This window comes from Juglans microcarpa x Juglans regia, chromosome 1S, assembly GCF_004785595.1.
Source record: "Juglans microcarpa x Juglans regia isolate MS1-56 chromosome 1S, Jm3101_v1.0, whole genome shotgun sequence".
Taxonomy (NCBI): Eukaryota; Viridiplantae; Streptophyta; class Magnoliopsida; order Fagales; family Juglandaceae; genus Juglans; species Juglans microcarpa x Juglans regia.
Window position 1 is genome coordinate 18,844,572 of NC_054595.1, and position 19,221 is coordinate 18,863,792.

The 19,221-nt window shown below is 34.6% G+C and overlaps 2 protein-coding genes across 2 annotated transcripts; both read right to left on the reverse strand.

The window, feature by feature from the left end:
- Positions 1-2,728: 2,728 nt before the first annotated feature.
- On the reverse strand, positions 2,729-12,410 carry LOC121247375. Its single transcript, XM_041145738.1, has 4 exons — positions 12,123-12,410; positions 11,214-11,441; positions 5,055-5,924; positions 2,729-4,498 (listed from the first exon to the last, which is right to left on the reverse strand). The coding sequence occupies exons 1-4, from the start codon at positions 12,408-12,410 to the stop codon at positions 2,729-2,731; spliced, it is 3,156 nt and encodes a 1,051-aa protein (XP_041001672.1).
- A 6,138-nt stretch (positions 12,411-18,548) lies between these two features.
- Positions 18,549-18,938, reverse strand: LOC121247376 (nuclear transcription factor Y subunit B-5-like). The gene has a single exon (XM_041145739.1). It carries the CDS (start codon positions 18,936-18,938, stop codon positions 18,549-18,551), a length of 390 nt encoding a protein of 129 aa, XP_041001673.1.
- Between the last annotated feature and the right edge of the window lie 283 nt (positions 18,939-19,221).

Here is a 19,221-nt window from a genome sequence, read left to right on the forward strand (position 1 = left end):
CACTTCCGTGAATCCTCGAAAATCTTTATTCAAAAAATACTCTTGATGTATTGCATTCATGCTAGCAAGATCAAATTTCATAATCTTCATATCAATCTTCCTCTTCTCCATATCATTTTTCCTATTTTTTTCCGGCTAGTAATTCAACCTTATCAGAGTTTGCCCTGCTAGCCGCTTGTCTTCTATCCACCATGCACATGGTTCTGTCATTACTCATGTGAGTTAAGGCGTCAACAAATTCAGCGTCCAAAGCTTCTCTAGCCTTCATATTCCTCTTTCTTTCTTTCTTAACCTTCTTGTCTAGAGGTATCTCATAAATGACCTTTACATTATCATCTATCGTGTCGACTCTGCAATAGCTGCGTGTTTTCCATGTGGTTTCCTTCTTCTTGACAACAACGACATATGTTGCTGTCATTTTGGTTAGTGTCTCAATAGACACCATCAATGTTCTATGGTGTAAGTGGCCTTCTTAGTCTCTCTGTACATAATTTTGGCAATTTCGATCTAAATATGCCAAGTATTGAGAGTGTGAGAAGAGAATTTCAGCAAAAAATTTCAAAATTGATGTAGTTAGAAATTGATACCTTGTCTTGCTCCATCGCTCCACTTGGATGCAATGATTCTACTTGGGCTATAGCAGCACAAAACTTATTTGTGCATTTTTATATCACCAACCATCGATTGGTCAATGACACAATAGGATGATTTGGGTTGCTAGGTTTTTTATACTTATTGTAATAAGAGAAATACTTTAGCCACAAATGAATTATACAAAAGTAATTCTAGAAACTGATATGGCTTCATATGGTTCATCAGATTGTAAAGTTATTTTTATTGTAAAGTTACTTTAACGAATCATATAAAACCACATTAATTTGTAGAATTACTTTTGTATAATCTCTTTGTGGCTATAGCAGTCCTCTAAGCCAAGCCGACATGAGGAGATTATCCTCCTCTACGGTGAAAGACACCTCGTTCAGTTTTCTTATTAGGTGGCCTTTTTCCTCCTTCTAATTGTGTTATTTGGAGTGCAACATTATCATGTCTCCTAGCCATTGGGGTGTTGGAGTACCTTGTTCACCACTTTGCAATAGAGTGGTGAAGAAGGGATCTTCATCAAATGTGGTGTACATCTTTAATTTAAGTATAATTGTACAAAATCTGATCTAGACTCATAATTCCAATATGCTCAGTAAACAAAGTCTCATACTATAATTAAGTTGTTCTATAACTTGGATGTTATAAGCTGCAATGTGTCATTTAAGGTAAATAGATGGTGCAATGTGACAGTTTTTGTAGATAAGAGTAAGAAGTGTTCTTAAGCCAATAAAATATAACAAGGCAAAGTCTATAATCTTATGCTGGTTCGTGCTGAAAGAAATAAAACAAAACAAAGCAAAGTCTATTTTTCAATTTTTTAATTTTTTCATCTAATCATTACTTAATCATTACAACTTTCACAAACTTCCAATTAAAACATAAAAAACATTCAACCTTTTCAAATCTCAAAACAAAAATAATATTCTAATAATATTTTAATTTTATAATATTTTTATTAAACTTTTTTCCTCTCATTTCCCAAAATCCAATAAAACATCTTAACTTAATCTATTTTATTATTATTCACAAACTATCTCACTATTATTCACAAATGTTTCATCTCATCTGTATAACTAAACGATGTAAAAAAAAAACTGTTTTCTAATATAACTCTCCTACTACATTAGTTAATACTTCAAAGAGGTTTTGTTTTACCTGAAATAAAAGGAAAAAAAATGGATTCATGAATCACTTCCGAATGGTATACAAAAGATTCCTTTAGATAACGAAGATCGGGCTTACAGTTATAAATTAGAGATGGAGAGAAATCTAGATCTAATTTATAACTCCAATTTTATCGTCTTCTTCATTACTATGAAAGAAAGAATATACCAATTGAATTCAGTCTACATAATCATGGATTGGCGCCCTCTAACTTTTGGTGCGTTCTATAACTCTTGAAGTACAACAGATTAGATAGTAAAATGATAAAAATACAAGTATTTTTAGCCATTCTACAACTATGTTTTACATCTATTTTGGTGAAGGATACTTTTGTAAAACACTAGTCAACCGATTAGATATATTAGGTAAATTACAACTCTTTCCGGAGTATCACAATGATTGAAACGAAAACATGAGGAGCCTAGGAACACCATGGCTGCCCATAAACATGCTCAGAAATTGAGCAGTACAGCAGTGACATGTATTCTGGTTGGGAATGGGGGACTGGTGCTGCAACTAATAACTAAGAACAGCCCCTGCAAGGTGAAGTCTAGAGAAACTGGAGCTTTAATTCTGTCACCGTTCAGATGACAGTTACATTTTCTCTCATCCTGGCTTTCGTGATTCTCAGTACCTCCAACCACAGGAGATTTGTCTGATCAAAACAGCCTCATGGAGAGAAGACCAGCATCATGTTTCATTTGTGAATAGATCTAGATTGCTCATAGTAGTGATGGGCCATTACTATAAGGGACGCCCCAAATGCTGTACAAGTTAAAAGAGTGAAAGAACTGCCTGCTCATCGTAGTGACGGGTCATTATTGCAGTCAAATGAACTGGTTATTTCGGAGCTTGTGAGAACAACAAAGAATGGTGGTTGTCATATTCTCCTGTTGTCACTCGGTATCACAGCAGCTAAACTAATCCAGAACCGGAGACATTGAGCCTCTTTTCCCTAGAGTCAAACCTGCAGCTTTGTCATCAAGTCACCATTACTATGACACACCCCATTTGCCCTTTCCTCAACTTTTAAATCCACCACGCTTGTACCAATATTCTCATTAGCTCTCACTTGAGCTCGAGCACGTTGAGAAGGTCTTAACATTGGGTTTTCATGCAGTGAGGCATCTCTGCTCTTTCGCTTCTGCTTTGGGTCTAGAAAGCCAAAAGCAAGAGCTTCCAGTGCTTTAATAGTTGGTGGCCGGCTCCTCATGCTTTGTCTCCGGTATTTTATGTTGGGCTGCTGCTCAGAATTAGCCGCACAATTGGACAGTTTCACTACACTGGGATCATCCAGTTCCTTGCTCGTTTTATCATGTTCTTTTTTTGTTTTTGTCATTAAAAGATAATCAGCTTCAGCATCTGGAGGAATAGGTAAGTTCAAGTCAATCAGCGTCCCGGATTGAGGTACTTCATGAGGATGTTCAGCAGCATTACAGGTACCACCTAGAATTCCTTCACAACCGATGGTTAGGCTACCTTTAGAAAAGCTGGTAGATGTTTTCTTCTCCTGGCATATCTCTATTTGAGAAAGAGGATTCCCACAAAAATCAGGATTTTGTGCAGAGCTACAGGGTATCTCTTGTTTTAAGGTAGGATCTTGCAAGATGTTGAGTTGTCTGCTCTCTGTCTCTGTTTGACTGCATGCATTTAATTTTTGGTGCTGTTTTGTAACAGAAGGTAAACAGTTCTTGTTCTCCGCTCCCATTCTCTTGTTCAACCGGCGCTTTATGGCTTTCTGGGGCTGTGTGTTGCTATGAACACTGGTCTTCAGGTCATTGGGGATATTCACTGGTACATTAGTATAACTAAAGCCAATGACTCGAAATACCTCGTTGGAAACATTATTTTCTAATTCTTCCAAACTGTTAGAAGCAATTTCCTGATCAAAACTGTTATTAGTAGCCCTGGGCTCATCCATATCAAAGCCAGAGTTATCTGCAGATTGAGATTTATCCATTGTCTCCTCGGAATGATCCACATCATCTTCTTCAGAATCACTTCCAAAGGTGGAAGTATTCAATACTCCAGATGGCAAACTTCTCAGCTCTCTCACCTTGATTGTTTTCCCATTGGTCAAACTTGTATCCACAACAGTAAACTTCAATAAATCTGTGTTGTGATTAGGAGTACGAGGCTTAAGATAATAGTGGCGTTGCTGATCAGGGAAATCTTCTTGGTCCACTCTTGTTTCATCGGTCCACCCATTTTCTTCTTTGCCTCTATCTTCAATTTCAAGCTCAAGAAGCACTGGGTCTGAAGCGACTTTACTCAGTACATCACTAACAGAATCAAAGTAGTGGTTACCCTTCACTAGTTTCCACTTTGAAAACTTTGTAATTCCAGGAATAAGAAACACCAGAGAATGCTTGGAGCCAGCAGCGCACTCGTTACTATTAGGCTGTTCAGAATGCCATCCTCTTGCAAGTAAACGGGGCCAAACAGCTTCCCAGAAGAGGTCACTTGATCGGGCTTTGCTTAGTCGGAAGTCTCCTGTTATATAGTTAACAATTTCCAAGGGTGTAAGTGTGGAGCATGCCTTGCCAATTGGTATCTCTGGGCGGACAGGAGCAACTTGAGTGGACTTCAGAGGCTCCATAATGCCTGTGAGATCTTGCTTCTCTTTACCAATTCCAACTGCCTCTACAAGCACACTCAACCCGACTAAGGCTTTTAAAGTGAAAACATATTCTTCCAGTAACATTTTTCCATCCTCAAATGCCTTTGAGACCTGCCAATTGGTTAAAGTTTAATTATTTCATTTTTTTTTTTTTGGTCGGGGAAGGGGGATGTCGTTGAAGTTTATATTAAAAATGACAAAATGTTACCAAGTTACCAAGATGGATGGATGGAGAAGAGGAAAAATGATTTTAGAGCAAATGAAAGGAATAATGTTTACTGAATCTAAAATGCCCTCTACAATGAAAGTACATTAACCAAAAATTCTCAAGAGAGGATTTTTTAGCAACTTGAAGTTTGAGCAGAGTTAACACTAGAAATTTTTGAAGTATAAATCAGGTAATGATTGAAAACCCAGCTAGTAAAACATGTTGATCTGCAAAGAAACTAGGTAATTTTTACTGGAGAGACTGAATAAAATTGAACACGATTTGAGTAAAAAGCATAATGTTTATATACAGGAGAAACAAAAAGCACTGCACAGAACTTCAAACAAAAAAGTGCAAGTTTACAGATTCAGTAAATTCTCATCGCATCTAGCATAAAACAAGCAGGAAACCATACCTCTAGTGAACCAACAACATGAAAGTGTGAATTCTTAGAAATACCTCCATTAAAGTATTCTGGCATTCCTCTGAGACATGGGGAAGCAAACGGGAGAAGAATTCCTGTTGCCTCAATCCTGTAAAAATTCTTTGTCCGTATATGCATTTTCTGCTTCTCATTTTCCGGCATTCTGACCATCTATGGTACCTATCAGACCTATAAAATCTTCCATAATAGAATGACAGTATATCCCCCATCTCTTTATTCCCAACAAATTTCTTCACCTGGACAAAATTCTTACCAAAAATATACAAACCAAGGATAAAACTACGCTCTTCTATATCATTCCAGGAATCTCCCAAGGAACCAGGAACCAGACAGTAGCCTTTGCCACTATCCAAATCATGCATTTTAATTTTCATCCCTTGTTCCATATCCACTTTTGCTAATTCTCCTAAGTTCGCCCCATTGTTCAGTGTATAATTTCTAGGCTCAGCTTTAGGCTCTAAATTTCCACCTTCCAAAAAGATGTGGGTCTCTTCGATGCATTCAGATCTTAGAGACTCATCTTTGTTGGATACTCCAGGTGAACCACCAACAGCTTCCTGTGGTTCACTATGAATTTTCTCAACTTTATCAGTGATCCACATTATTGGTACAGTCAATCCCACTAAAAAATCATGAACACTACCAACTGTGTTTTCTGCAACAGCTGGGTTATTTGTTAGCCAGAGAGAGTCAGACCTGAACTGTGGTGGAATTTCAACCTGGTATTCCTCATCCACTCGAGGAAGTATCTGCGGTTCTCCAAAGACATCATATACATCAGAACTTCCGTGAGAAAGGGGTTGCTCATCAAATGCATAATCTTCAGCGCAATCCCCATGGTCATTGATTTTAACAACTGAATCCATGAATTGAAAAGAATCCATCTGCCAAAGGAATTAAATAAACCAATATGGTTATTCATTCAGAGACTTAAGAGGAAAGAGGCAGGAATGTACAAGTATAATTTAGGAAGGGGACTTGAAAATTAGATAGCCCTTCATAAGAAGGGCTGTACACACATCTGCAGGTGTCACATTTTTTGCTGGTAATGTTTTATACTAATTGTAGCATAACAAGAAGGATGAAGCAGACAATTATGTATGATACTTGCATAGACTTCTATCCACCAATTTGATGGAAATGTCAGCGCCTTTAAACCAGTCCCCAATCTCCATAGGAAATTTCTTTTCTCTAAGCAAACCCCATAGGATATTGAATGCATTGCATAGCTTATCTGGTACATTTACGCTTAAGCTTGTTGTTAAACATTTACTCTTAGGGCTCGTTTGGTTCCTTGATTGCACTTAGCTCAGCTGAGTTCGGTTCAGATTTAGACATCTTCTAATATCCAAATACCTAACACTCAAATCACTAAACTCATCTCAACTCAAAACCTCTTTACACGTGGGATCCACAACCTTTTTCAACTTCTCATAAACTCATCTAAACTCATCTTAACATCTAAATACATCTAAACTCATCTTAGGCGAGCCCCATAGAACTCACTTTACCATCTCAATTCACTATTATATATAGAGAACTCAGCTCAGCTCAACATCCAAACGCAGCCTTAAAGTTCCTAATGTTAGGACATAAATGAAATGATTAAATTTACCTCTTCTCATAAAATTAAGTTTTTAATATAAGTGGTGAATGGTGATTTCATATGATATCATAGATGAGGTCCTAAGTTTGAACTTGGACTCCACACTTCACTCTCATTTAATTAAATATTTCACATGTTGGAAGAGCCTGACCCACATATAACAGACAGTGTTGGAATATGAATTAAATAATTAAATTAATCAACCTCTTTCTCATTAGCTTAAGTTTTAGGATAAGTGGCGATTTAACAACCAAGACATGATTAACAGTTCTCTACGCTGTATGAAACAAAAATCTAGTAAGAAAAAAGAAAGAAAACATGATTATTCACAGTTTTTAGCTATTAAGATTGTTATCATAACCTTTTACAACCACCTATATTATTATTTGTTTCTCAAAAAGCTCAAGCAAGAAAACAATGCGAAATATTTAAACTGATACAAATAAAATTCGAAATAAAACAATACGTTTTCAGAAAAGCAACCGCCAAGTACCAGTTCCAATGAGTCACCATAACAGATAGAAGATTGAAATTTCCCATCAAAAAGAAACAAAAGATCACCATATACCAACTTCCAGAGGAACAAACATCCCAAATTTACCAACGACACATTGTGAACAAGTTCAAATAACCATGACATGAAGTAACATGGACAAGGAACACATGCATGTGTTGTTGCAAATCCAGAACAAGGTAATCAACCCCGGATCCACATTGAAAAGCAAAATGAAAAAAATAAAATAAAAGTGGGATTGTCGTATCCGAAAACAAAACTTTCGGATAAATATATAAGCACATTTATCGCAATCGTTAAACCCAGCATAATCCTAGCAAACCAACAACACTGAAAGCTTTACAACCAACAAGAACAGACAAGAGAAAGAACAAGGAAGCACCGAGACAACAAGAACCAGTACCGTTCTCAAATAGAATCCAATATGATATGATCCAAAATAATTCGACTTATTCACATAACAAGCAACCGTTAAAACTTAGAGCCAAGTACGAATACAGTAAATCGTACAACAAGCAAACCACAAATACAAAACATAAAGAAATTTTACTCCACTCAAATGGATAAAGAGCAAGACGCTGAAACCCACGTGAACGTACAGCTTGAGAAAAATGGGTCTTCATGGTTATGCTCTGATTGGCAACCCATGGATTAGAAAATAAACGAAACGTGAACACACGCACGGCTTTTTTTTTTTTTTCTTCCTTTCTTTTTCTTTCAGAGAGAGTAAAAAAAAACGTGATACACATACTATATATACACACATACAGACATACATACACAGAGAAAGAGGGAGAGAGAGAGACGAGGGGTAGCACCAGGGGCTAAGAGAGGTTAGCTTTCATGGCCACCACGACTGAATCCGAAGAGGACAAGAGCCAACGCCGACGCGAGAGCCAAAAGAACGACAAAGCCAAGTCTCTGATGAGAGAGAACTCGGATAGATATATTAAAGCATTTTTCAGAAAAAAAAAAAAAAAAAAAAAGAAAAAAAAAAAGAAAAAAGAAAAAGAAAGATTATATACTAAAGACAGATGGGGGCGAAAGTGGTGTTAAACCACGCGCGAAACTGGAGGGTGGAACTGTTTGATTCTGCTGCGAATGTCATAAAAGAGAAAATAATTGATAAATAATATTTTTTATAATATATACAATTATATTTTAAATAAGAGATAGTTTTATAAAATATTTTATAAAAATAATATTATTTTATAAAAATATTTTTATTTTATAATATTATTATATAATATGTTATGTATTGTATTGTGTATATATTATTACTCGTCATAAAAGACTCTTCAATAGATTTAGAAAGTGAGATGAAAATTTTTAATTTCAAATAAAAATTTAAAATATTATTATTGTTTTAAAATTTAAAAAAATTAAATTATATATTATATTTTATATAAAAATTTAAAAAATTTATAATAATAAAATAAGATAAAAATTTGACGTCTCGTCCATGCCCAAACATATATCTAGTCGCATTGCGCCACGCCGTCGTTTGCTACGTGCAAGATATACGTTATTGCAGAGGACTGTTTCTCACGCGCCTGTTGACCAAACTACCGCTTCGGACTCGTGCCAGTCTTAATTAGCGATAATAATAATAATTATAAAAAAGTAATAATAAATAAACAAATAAATACAAGTTATTAAAATAGCATTGGATGATAGAATGGAAAACTTTTCTTTGGATATATCGAATGCTCCTCTTCCATCCACGTGATACATAAGTTTGGCCCTTTGGGTTGGAACGGTCGAACCGACTCGAGAAAAACATTATTTTAATAATATTTTATAATTCTATTTAATCTTATGATTTTATTTCCTTAAATTTATTATTAATATAATTATATTTATTTTTTTAAAATATTTAAAAAGATATATAAATTCGTTATTAATTACTTTCTTAATTATTAAAAAAAATAATAAAATAAATAGTCAAAATGAAGGATCAGAATAATGGACGATTTAGCATTTCTCAACTACATTTATAGTTAAGACGATTCTTCAAAAATAAATTGATTTTTTATTACATGATTTTCAGATACAACTAAAAATGAGTTTTTATAATCATTTTTGCATATTTTTTATACATTATACTAATATGATTAGTTAAAATAATTATTTTATATAATAAAAAGGATGCAGTTAATCACATTAATAAAATATATAAAAAAATATGTAAAAACTACTTCACATAAAACATTTTATTAAAAAAAAGCTAACGTGCGTAGGCCGTAGAGCATAAGGAAGCTTAACAATCTATTTCCACCTAATTGTTAATTCCTTAATGAACAAGCGATTTGGATAGGCCGCATTCAGTAAAATCATTAGATGCACTACCGCCCGGAATATCCCTCTTTAAATCTATTCTTTCTTGGGTGATGCTAGATATTTTAGAGTATGTAATTTTTACATTTTGAAAAAAAAAAAAAAAAAAAAAAGGAGAGATCTATTATTAAAAATAAATTTTTTTCATATAAGTCTCAAATTTATTCAATTTTTTAAATGGAATACGTAAAACTTGCATACTCTAAGATTGTAAATATCATTTATCTTTTTTTAGAGTTTTTCTATACAAAAATTTTATATACAGTCACTTTTATGTATTTTTTGAACACTTTACTGATGTGATTGACTGCATCACTTTTTTTAATATTAAATAATTATTTTGACCAATCACATCAATAGAATACACCTATCGATGTCATGTCTTGGAGTATTTAAAAGTGATTATCTTGCTCATTAAAAATAAAAACAAAAAGCACAAACACATTGTTGGAATCTTGAGTACTAATCAATATATTGTTAAGTATATAGTCACTATTTTTTTACCTGGCCATCTATGATCTACTGTACTTCACATGTCTACATTTAAAAAAAAAAAAAAAAAAAGTGTACTTCACATGTCAATATATCTTTGTTATATTTTATCATATTTTAAAATTGATAAATGCACATGAACGTACATCTTGATACAAGATATCATAACCTCGAATCTGAATTGTAAATTAATCCCAAAAAATTATGACCTGGCATGACATCTTTTGTCAAGGGCAGGGTAGGAAATGCAACTATAGGCCTAGCAAGCAACTAGCTGGATGTCACGGGGAGAAACCCAAAATTCAGGTCGAAGGCATGCAACAAATGCTGCAAAGAATTCGTTATACACTTTCGCCTAATTAATACGCGATTTATTATTTTTATTAAATAATAAAAATATATAATGTAAGACTTTTATGTAAAAAAAATTTAGATATATGCTTGGTGTCAATTAAGCTGACAAGTAAGACTAATATTTTTCATTTTATTTCATCTCATCACTATAATTTTTTTAAATTCTCATATAAAATATAATATACAATTCAAGTTTTTCAAATTCCAATTCAAAATTTTCAAATCCTAAAATAATAATAATATTTAAAAATAATATTTTAAACTTTCATTTAAAACTAAAAATTATCATCTCATTATCCAAATCTACCATTAAAAAGTATCTCGTACGATGGTCTATACTAATTTGATCTTCTATCTCCTTACTCTCTTTAATTTCTATACTAGTAATAAAAAATCTCACAAACAGTACTTGGGTGAAAATAGAGATAAAGAGAATATATATATATATATATTATATTCGCATTTGTAAAATTAAGACACTACTAATTTTAAACAATAACTAGCATCTTAATTAGATATCTTATTTTTATTTAATAATTATAATTAGATATCTTAGTAGTTCGATTTTATATAATTTTTATTTTATAAGCACAAATTAATGGTTTATTATCTAACTTTCATTTAATAATAACACAAATTAATGGGAATTGGAAAATGGATCTTAGAACACTAATTATTGTGACCCTTTAATTATAATATAGTGGGATAATTGATGATGTGACTTTAAATATGTAGGTAAAGTTTGATATTTTGAAAATTATATATAAATATAATATTTATTTATTTTTGAACGAAAAGTTAATTTTATTGATCATTCCTTTAAAGCAAGAAAGAAATACATGAAGGAAATTCCTCCATATCAATAATCACATCTGAAACACTAAACGAATTCTTAGCAAAAACATGGGCCACTACATTTGGATCTCTATTAACATGGTATACTTTCCATTGGTGATAGCACTTTAGTTTCTCCTTGGCTTCATTCACAAACATCCCAGCACTGGTCCAAGAATCCTCAGTAGTAGTCAAAGCCTTTACAACTTGAAGAGATTCATCCTCTAGCACCACATCTCTTAATCCCAACTCAAAAAATTGTTGCTTGAAGAACCCCAAAAGATTCAGGTAGGGTTTGGAAAAAGAATAATGATAGGGTTACTACCCTACTACTATCCATTTACTACTCTTTTTGTATTTGATTTTTTTTTAATTTTTTAATTTTTTAATTTTACTTAATGATTAAGGAAGTGTGTATTAGTAAAGTTATATATTTTTTTAATTTTTTCTTAGTGATTAAGGATGTTAAAAAATATTTAAAAGAAAATGATAAAAAAATAAAAAAACTTAAAATGTCTTTTGGTAGTAGATGGGTAGTAATAGGATAATAACCCTATCACTACCCCTGGAAAAAACTGCTTGTTCATCCTCAAAGTAGCAATCACCTTGCCTTCCTAGTCTTGAGCAATGATGCCTATACCAATCTTGCATTGAGCCTTATTCATTGCAGTATCCCAATTTCTTTTATAAACATTCGTAGAGGGAGGATCCCAGCTATTCACTATGCTACTAATTGAGACATTGCCTCTAGGAAGCTTGTCTTTTAACTCGTTTCAGCTCTGCAACAAGTCCTGAGATGACTTCACTACAAAATTGGGATGAGAAACTTCTGCATTAAAAATAAACACATTCCTCTTCTGCCAGATTTTCCTTGCCATAACTGACATTTCCTTGATCTCTTCACACCCAAATGTTGAAAATATTTCCTCCATTATCTCTACAAACCTGCCAATAGGGAAGTGACTCTTCTGAATTGTCTTTGAGCATTGTCCCTAAATATCTCTTATTGCTACACAATTCCATATTACATGAGCCACCTAGTTCCTCCATACAGATAGGACATTTGGATTGCTCCACCACTTTCTTCTTGAATAGGTTAGCCTGAGTAGGAAGAGCTTCAAGACAAGCTCTCCACAGAAGTACTTTATCTGCTAGTGGGACTTGCGACTTCCAAATCTGTTGCCATACTTTTTGGTTTCTATAACTGAAGGAAGGCTGACCCTTAGAAGCCATCTGTAAATCCTTTTGTAGGTGGTAAGCAATCTTGACTGTAAATTGACCATTTGATGAGTCTTTCCAAATAAGCTTATCAGAACTGTGAGAAAGACTTAAGGGATTTGCACTATCAAGTCAGCTTCCTTGTTCAAAAAAATATCTTCAATCAAGCCAGTTTTCCAAGTTCTAGTGTCAAAATCAATAAGCTCTTCCACCTTGGCACTACTCTCAAGTATCTGAATAGGGCTTCGGAATTTAGAGGTTGTTGACTTGGGAATCCATTTATCCTGCCAAATGCTTACTTGGTCTCCTGTTCCTATCCTCCATATAGTACCTTCTTATATTAAAGGACTAGCTGCAACAATACTTCTCCAAATAAATAAAGGTTTACTTCCCAATTTCGCTTGAAAGAAAAAGACCTCCTTAAAGTGCTTGGCTTTGAAGACTTGAGCTACTAAAGAGGAAGGGTTGTGAATTAATCTCCAACCTTGTTTAGCAAGCATAGTAATGTTGAAGCTCTTCAAGTCTCTAAACCCCATACCTCTTGCTGATTTGGCTTTCCCATTGTTTTCCATGCAACCCAATGTATCTTATTTTCATTATCTTGTTGTCCCCACCAAAAGTTTTGCATAACTCTGTTGATACTTCTAAGAAGACTACTTTGGAGATTGAATACACTCATGCTGTAAGTAGGGAGAGCTTGCACAACAGCCTTGAGATATATTTCCTTTCCAACTTGTGATAGAGTTTTTACTTTGATACTGCTAAGCCTTAGCCTGACTCTGTCTAGTATATTGCTAAAAGATTTTGCTCGAGATCTTCCAACCAAAGCAAGCAAACCAAGGTATGTTTCATAAGGCAATGTTGATTTGATTCTAGCTATGCTCCATATATTGTCTTGCACTTCTTGAGGATAATTCTTACTTAACTGAATTGAAGTCTTCTTCATATTCAATCTCTGCCCATAAGCCTTTTCATAGATGGTAAAGATACTTATCAATCTACTCCATTCAATCGAATTAGTTTTGCAAAACAACAAGTTGTCATCAGCAAAGAAGAGCTGACTAATAAGAATCTTGCCTCTAGTAATAGGCACTCCAGTAATGAGTCCATCTTTTTCTGCCTTCCTAAGTAATGAGCTCAAAACTTCTGCACATATAATAAAAAGGTAAGGTGATAGATGATCACCTTGCCTAATACTCCTAGATGGCTTGAAAGGGCATTGTGGAATCCCATTTATCAAGATAGCATAAGAGATAGATTCTACACACTTCATAACCATATCAATCCATCTTTACTTAAAGCCCAGCTTGCACATCATAGATTTGAGAAAACTCCATTCAATTCGATCATAGGCCTTGCTCATGTCTAGCTTTAAGGGTACAATGATATTATCTTATATAAGTCTGCCTGGTACAAAAGTTGACTAGGTTTTGGAAATAATACTAAGCAACACTTTATTCAATCTATTTGCTAAAATCTTTGAAATCAGTTTATAATTGACATTACAAAGAGAGATTAGTCTAAAGTTGAAGACTTTGACAGGAGACTTCTTCTTTGGAACAAGAGCAATATAGGTATCATTAACTTCATTCACCAAGCCAGTTGAGTTTAAAACATATAAAACAATATCACTAACCTCTTTGCCTACTATGCTATAGTGCTGCTGATAAAATGTTGTTGGGAAGCCATCTGGGCCAGGATAGTTAAGAGCATTCATCTGAAATATTTCCTCCTCCATTTCCTATGCAATGAAAGGTTTGTTTCCATTTAAGGTTCGCCTCATCTATAATTTATCAACTTCCTTCTACAGAGTTTTTATCTTGTCATTTAAGTCTCCTTTATTCTGCTACTGAATTTTTGAAATCTAGCTAAGTTTGGAGCTTACTGCTTTCTTTGTACTGCCATAAATATGTTTGCTCCATAACATCAGCTTTCCTTGACATCTTTTCAACCCTTCTAACATGCACCTGATTTTATTGTCTGCCAGCCTGGGTTTGTTCCATTCACTCTCAATTATCTAATGGCAATTTTCTCTTTGTGCTCAGCATACTTCATATCTGAAAGGTTTATCGCTTATATTGTATACACTCCAATTGTTATCCATCGAGATGAGAAGTGGGCTATGATATGAGCTTTGAGCTTGAAGGAAAGAGACAACAGTGTTTGAGTAAGTATCATGCCATTGAGAGTTTTCAAAAGCTTTGTCTAGTCTTTCTTTGGTGAATGTTTTACTATGCCTATTATTGCACCAAATTCCATTGTCAACTGAACTCCTCCATTTGCTTAGAGGGTCTTACCACTTCCCCAACCTTCTCACTATAGTTCAAAATCTCATTAGTCCCCCACACACAACCAAGCAACCTCTACCCTAGGTTTAATAGCTTTGAGCAAGAGCCAACTTTCAGACTTCTAGTAGCCTCAGGATTACTATAGAATCCTGTCAATATCCAGTCCTTCCCTTTACTAGAGTTATGCACTCTTAGGGAAATATAGTTTTTATTATAAGACTCCAACTAAGCATCAACATTATCCCTCCACAGAAAAGCCACTCAGACTTCTACTGTCCACGACAAAACTATTCTCATGATTCAGCAACTATTTTATTTTTTCAACCTTATTTCTTTTACACTTTGTTTCTATGAGGAAGAAAAATTACATTGGAAACTTATTCTTTACCCATAGGTGGAGTTCTCTCACTGTCCGAGAGTTCCCAAACCTTCATCAATTCTAACTTAAACAATTCATGGTTGTTGGTGGAGTTGCAAAGCAACCTCCACCAACTCGCCTCAACTAAAACCTTCATTTGATAAAGGCTCAGTCTTTGGTTTTTTTAGTCTACTCTCAATAGGATTTATATCAATAGATGTTGTTTTATCCCTTTTACTCCCACTATTGTACTCTAGATTTTGGACTGTCATTTGTGTGATCAAAGGAAAACCTGTCTCTAGCTCCTCTCTTCCAGCTAGCAATTTTTTTGGATTTTGCTAAAGCCTAAATTTGATCAGATAAAATGCCATTCAAAGAGCTTACTTGAGACTCGAGAGATGCTTCTTGTTTAGAGGTGACCGTTGTACTCTGCATGTGCTGAAGGACAACATATACCATATCTTCTATAGAATCTCCCTTCTTCGTAACAGAATCACCCTGATTTGTCTAACTCTCCAGATCTACTGTACTTCCATGATCAAAGGAATTAGTGCTAGGCCTAGACATATCTTTTCTTATTTCCATCACCATTTGGCTTGAGTTAAGCCTACGCTCCTCTGGTTTCCTTTTGAAAGTATGACTTTCCTTAATAGCGGTAACTTCCCTCCTTCCTTATTTTCTGCCTGATTATCTGACTTGCCTTTTCCATTCTCTTCCCTGTCCTTCTCGCCTGAGTGCTATGACTGCCTCTCGTTGTCTGGTGGTTGTGCCAAATCACCACCATACTTCTTTGCCTCACTACCATTGACTTTTTCTAGAAGTGCACATAACCAAGCATCATATTGTGATTTGGCTCCTTCAGATTTCTTACCATTACTTAACATGGGACAAAACTTTTTGGTATGCTTGATCACACCACACTAAAGACAGAAATTGGGAAGTCTTTCATACTTAAAATGAACCCACACTTGTTTTCCTTCCATGGTAAAAAACTTACATCGAACCAGAGCTTTTGTAATATCAATTTCTACTCTCATCCTCAAGAACTTCCCCCACCCAATGCCTTTACAATCTGCATCAATCTCCAGAACTCTACCAACACTTGCACCTAGTTGGAGTCCTACTTCTTGAGTCATATTTACCAATGGCATGTTATGGACTTGGATCCAGAAAACTTCCTTCAAAAAAAGGATGTCATTTGGCGGGATATGACTTTCAAACTCTTGGAGACAAACAAGCCATTGATCAAAGGACCATGACCTCCCTGTGATCACTCTCTCTCTCTCTGCCTCATTTTGAAACTCTATCAAAAATCTATTCTCGCAAAGTTCTTTGAAATGCAGTGAACCTCCATACCTCCATATTCTTGACATGGAGTTTTTGAAAGCCTCTCTATTAACAACTTTTTTCTGCAATGATCATAGCAAGAAGACAGCACCTCCCTTTTCTCCCAGCTTTGTCTAGGACTGATGAATCTATACCTTCCTATAGTCTAGCCAACTCTTCCTCCATAGTAACCTCTTCTGACTAAATGCCCAAGAGACAATCCTTTGCCACGACAAAGAAAACACCTCATCTTTCAAAGAAGAAAAGGACCCCGATCCAAAATTTATTAATATCGGAGAATACATGGTTAATAGTGTGTAGGAATGCTATAATTTCAGGGTCGTGTGAACGATCCAAACATCACTCAAACACATTTTTTAATTTCAAATCTTCAACTTTTTTTATTTAATTATTTCCTAATCATTACAACTTTCTCAAACTTTTAAGTCTCGTTTAGATGTTGAACTGAGTTAAGATAAATTGAGTTTTTTTATGATAATAGTGAGTTGAGATGATGAAGTGAATTTTGTGGGGCCCACCTAAGATGAGTTTAGAAGTGTTTGGATGCTAATATGAGTTTAAATATATTTATGGGAAGTTCAAAAAGGTTGTGGATTCCATGTGTAAAGAGGTGTTGAGTTGAAAGTCTTACGTGTAAAAAGGTTTTAAGTTGAGATAGGTTTAGTGATTTGAGAGTTGAGTGTTTAGATTTTAGACTCAACAATCTAAGTTGCAAACGGGGCCTAAGATAAAACATAAAAAATAATTCAATTTTTTCAAATCTCAAAACAAAAATAATATTAAAAAATAATATTCTAATAATATTTTAATTTTATAATATTTGTATTTAACTTTTTATCTCACATTTTCTAAAACTCTATAAATTAACATCTTAACTCAAATTATTTTTCTATTATTTATAAATTATTTTATTATTATTTATAAATTTGTCATCTCATCTCTTTCTATCTCAACAAATAAATGAGACGCGTGCCTTTGTCATTGAAACGGTCTCAATCCAATCCCGACTTTGTCCAAACTCCGAGGGAATTAAACCTGAAAACAATGATCACAACAAACAAAAGGATTCCCGAGTTGGAATGTGGATGGACCGGAGCTAGCACTACTCGATGAAGCTAGCCCCATTTTTCATGTTTAGGAAGAACATGACCTGATACAATGAATGTCAAACAGCAAGCCCAATATTATTTGTTTATCGAGTTTTCATTTGTCGTGCAGTGGTCGTGTTTTGGCCTCTGAATTGTGGTCCCCAAAATTAATACTCACAAATTAAGCTTAAAAACTTGAAAGAAAGAAAGAAAAAAACCCTAGATCTTGGAAATCAGCTTAATATTATATCTCTGGTCAACATCTGATCTACATGATGAATAAGTTTAGTGCCGGAGGTAGCAAGGCCAGCTTGAGATAGCTAGCTAGGTTCTTCACCCAAAATTAAGGAGAACAAACACTGCATTGCTAATTAGTAACTACTCATGTTATGAGGACTTGAAAAATGGCCGGTACTGTATATACCAAAAGAGCAGTACTACTCAGGATGCAAGACAGACAAAGTGTTGGGCAAAACTCCTATATATATAGGTTTCTCAGATCAAATGTTGACAGGATCATGGAGATCTAGAAAATTTACTCAACCTTTTTGTGCTTGATCGATCCGTCCTGTTGTGTTGGGGGTGCCAGCTAGCTAGAAGATCTAGACCAATGCTTCACTATCACTATTAACCCTTTTGTACAGATCAACATAATCAAGATAACTATGTCAATATTCCCATTCGGCAAACAGAAAGGAATCTATTCCCGTGGGTTTTGAGGTTTCGGATGAAAATAAGATGGGGATGACAAGGAATCATGTCTTAAAGCAAAGGCAAAAAAAGAAAAAGAAAAATAAATTTGCACGAAAAATAAAACAATCTCCATGCACCAATAAAAGTACGCAGCATATGAAGGGCGGATGACCTATAATGATCTTCTTGATCATATAATAAATCAAAAATAGGTTTGAAAATAGAAATCATGATGCTAGTACTGTCTTTGAATCTCCGTTAAAGCCTTCCCTTATAATCTCTAGGACTCAGAGGCCGCTACAGCTTAAATATTTCTTATTTGGGTGCGGCCTCTAAGTGAAAATGGTTCATGCATGCTGCTTCTCTTTGATCAGTGTTCCTAACCCTTTTCTTGATTAGCTCTATGATCTGCTTGATCGTGTTCCCTATATCTGTGTAAATACCTTTTCATTGGCCCGGCATATTCATCGAAACCAAGGGTTTCCAGTGCCCAGCAGACATCGTCGCCGTTCACAGTCTTTCGCCTTTCCTTCCGGCACTTCTCCGATGCCTCACAGGTGACAAAGCTAATGAATTCCGACACACAGTCTTGCATCGTCTCCTTGGCTTCCTTCGAGATTTTTGTATTTGGTGGCAATATTTGCTTCATGATCCGGCCAACGTTTGCTATTGGCAACAATCGCTCTTGCTCCCTGATGTAATTATCATGATCATCATCATCATCATCATGAGCATTTGAAGCACCAGCAGCCATATTAATATCCTCCATTTCTAGCAAACCACGGCTTGTTTCTTGACCAACATATATACTAGGAGTAGTACTACTGGTCCTTACGGATCATAAAGCAGGCCACTTTGTATCTAGACACAATTACATAAACATATAAAATAAATGCACATATATATATATATACTGAGAAATGTTACACGAAAGTTTTACACTACATACATCCACCTAACGGCCAATATGTGATTTATCTTTTTAGTCATTTTGTTTAAACACGCGTATTTAAATATTAAGATAAAAAGATAAAAATAACAAATCAAATGTT

Excerpts from the sequence above, each read along its gene's own strand:
- LOC121247375 (XM_041145738.1), bottom strand. The coding sequence starts at position 12,410 with ATGGCTTCTAAGGGTCAGCCTTCCTTCAGTTATAGAAACCAAAAAGTA. Across the intron at positions 5,925-11,213 it reads ATTCGTTTAGTGTTTCAGAT|ATGGATTCTTTTCAATTCAT; the intron begins GTGATTATTGAT and ends TTCCTTTGGCAG. Across the intron at positions 4,499-5,054 it reads GCCAGAATACTTTAATGGAG|GTCTCAAAGGCATTTGAGGA; the intron begins GTATTTCTAAGA and ends ACCAATTGGCAG.
- LOC121247376 (XM_041145739.1), bottom strand. The coding sequence starts at position 18,938 with ATGGAGGATATTAATATGGCTGCTGGTGCTTCAAATGCTCATGATGAT.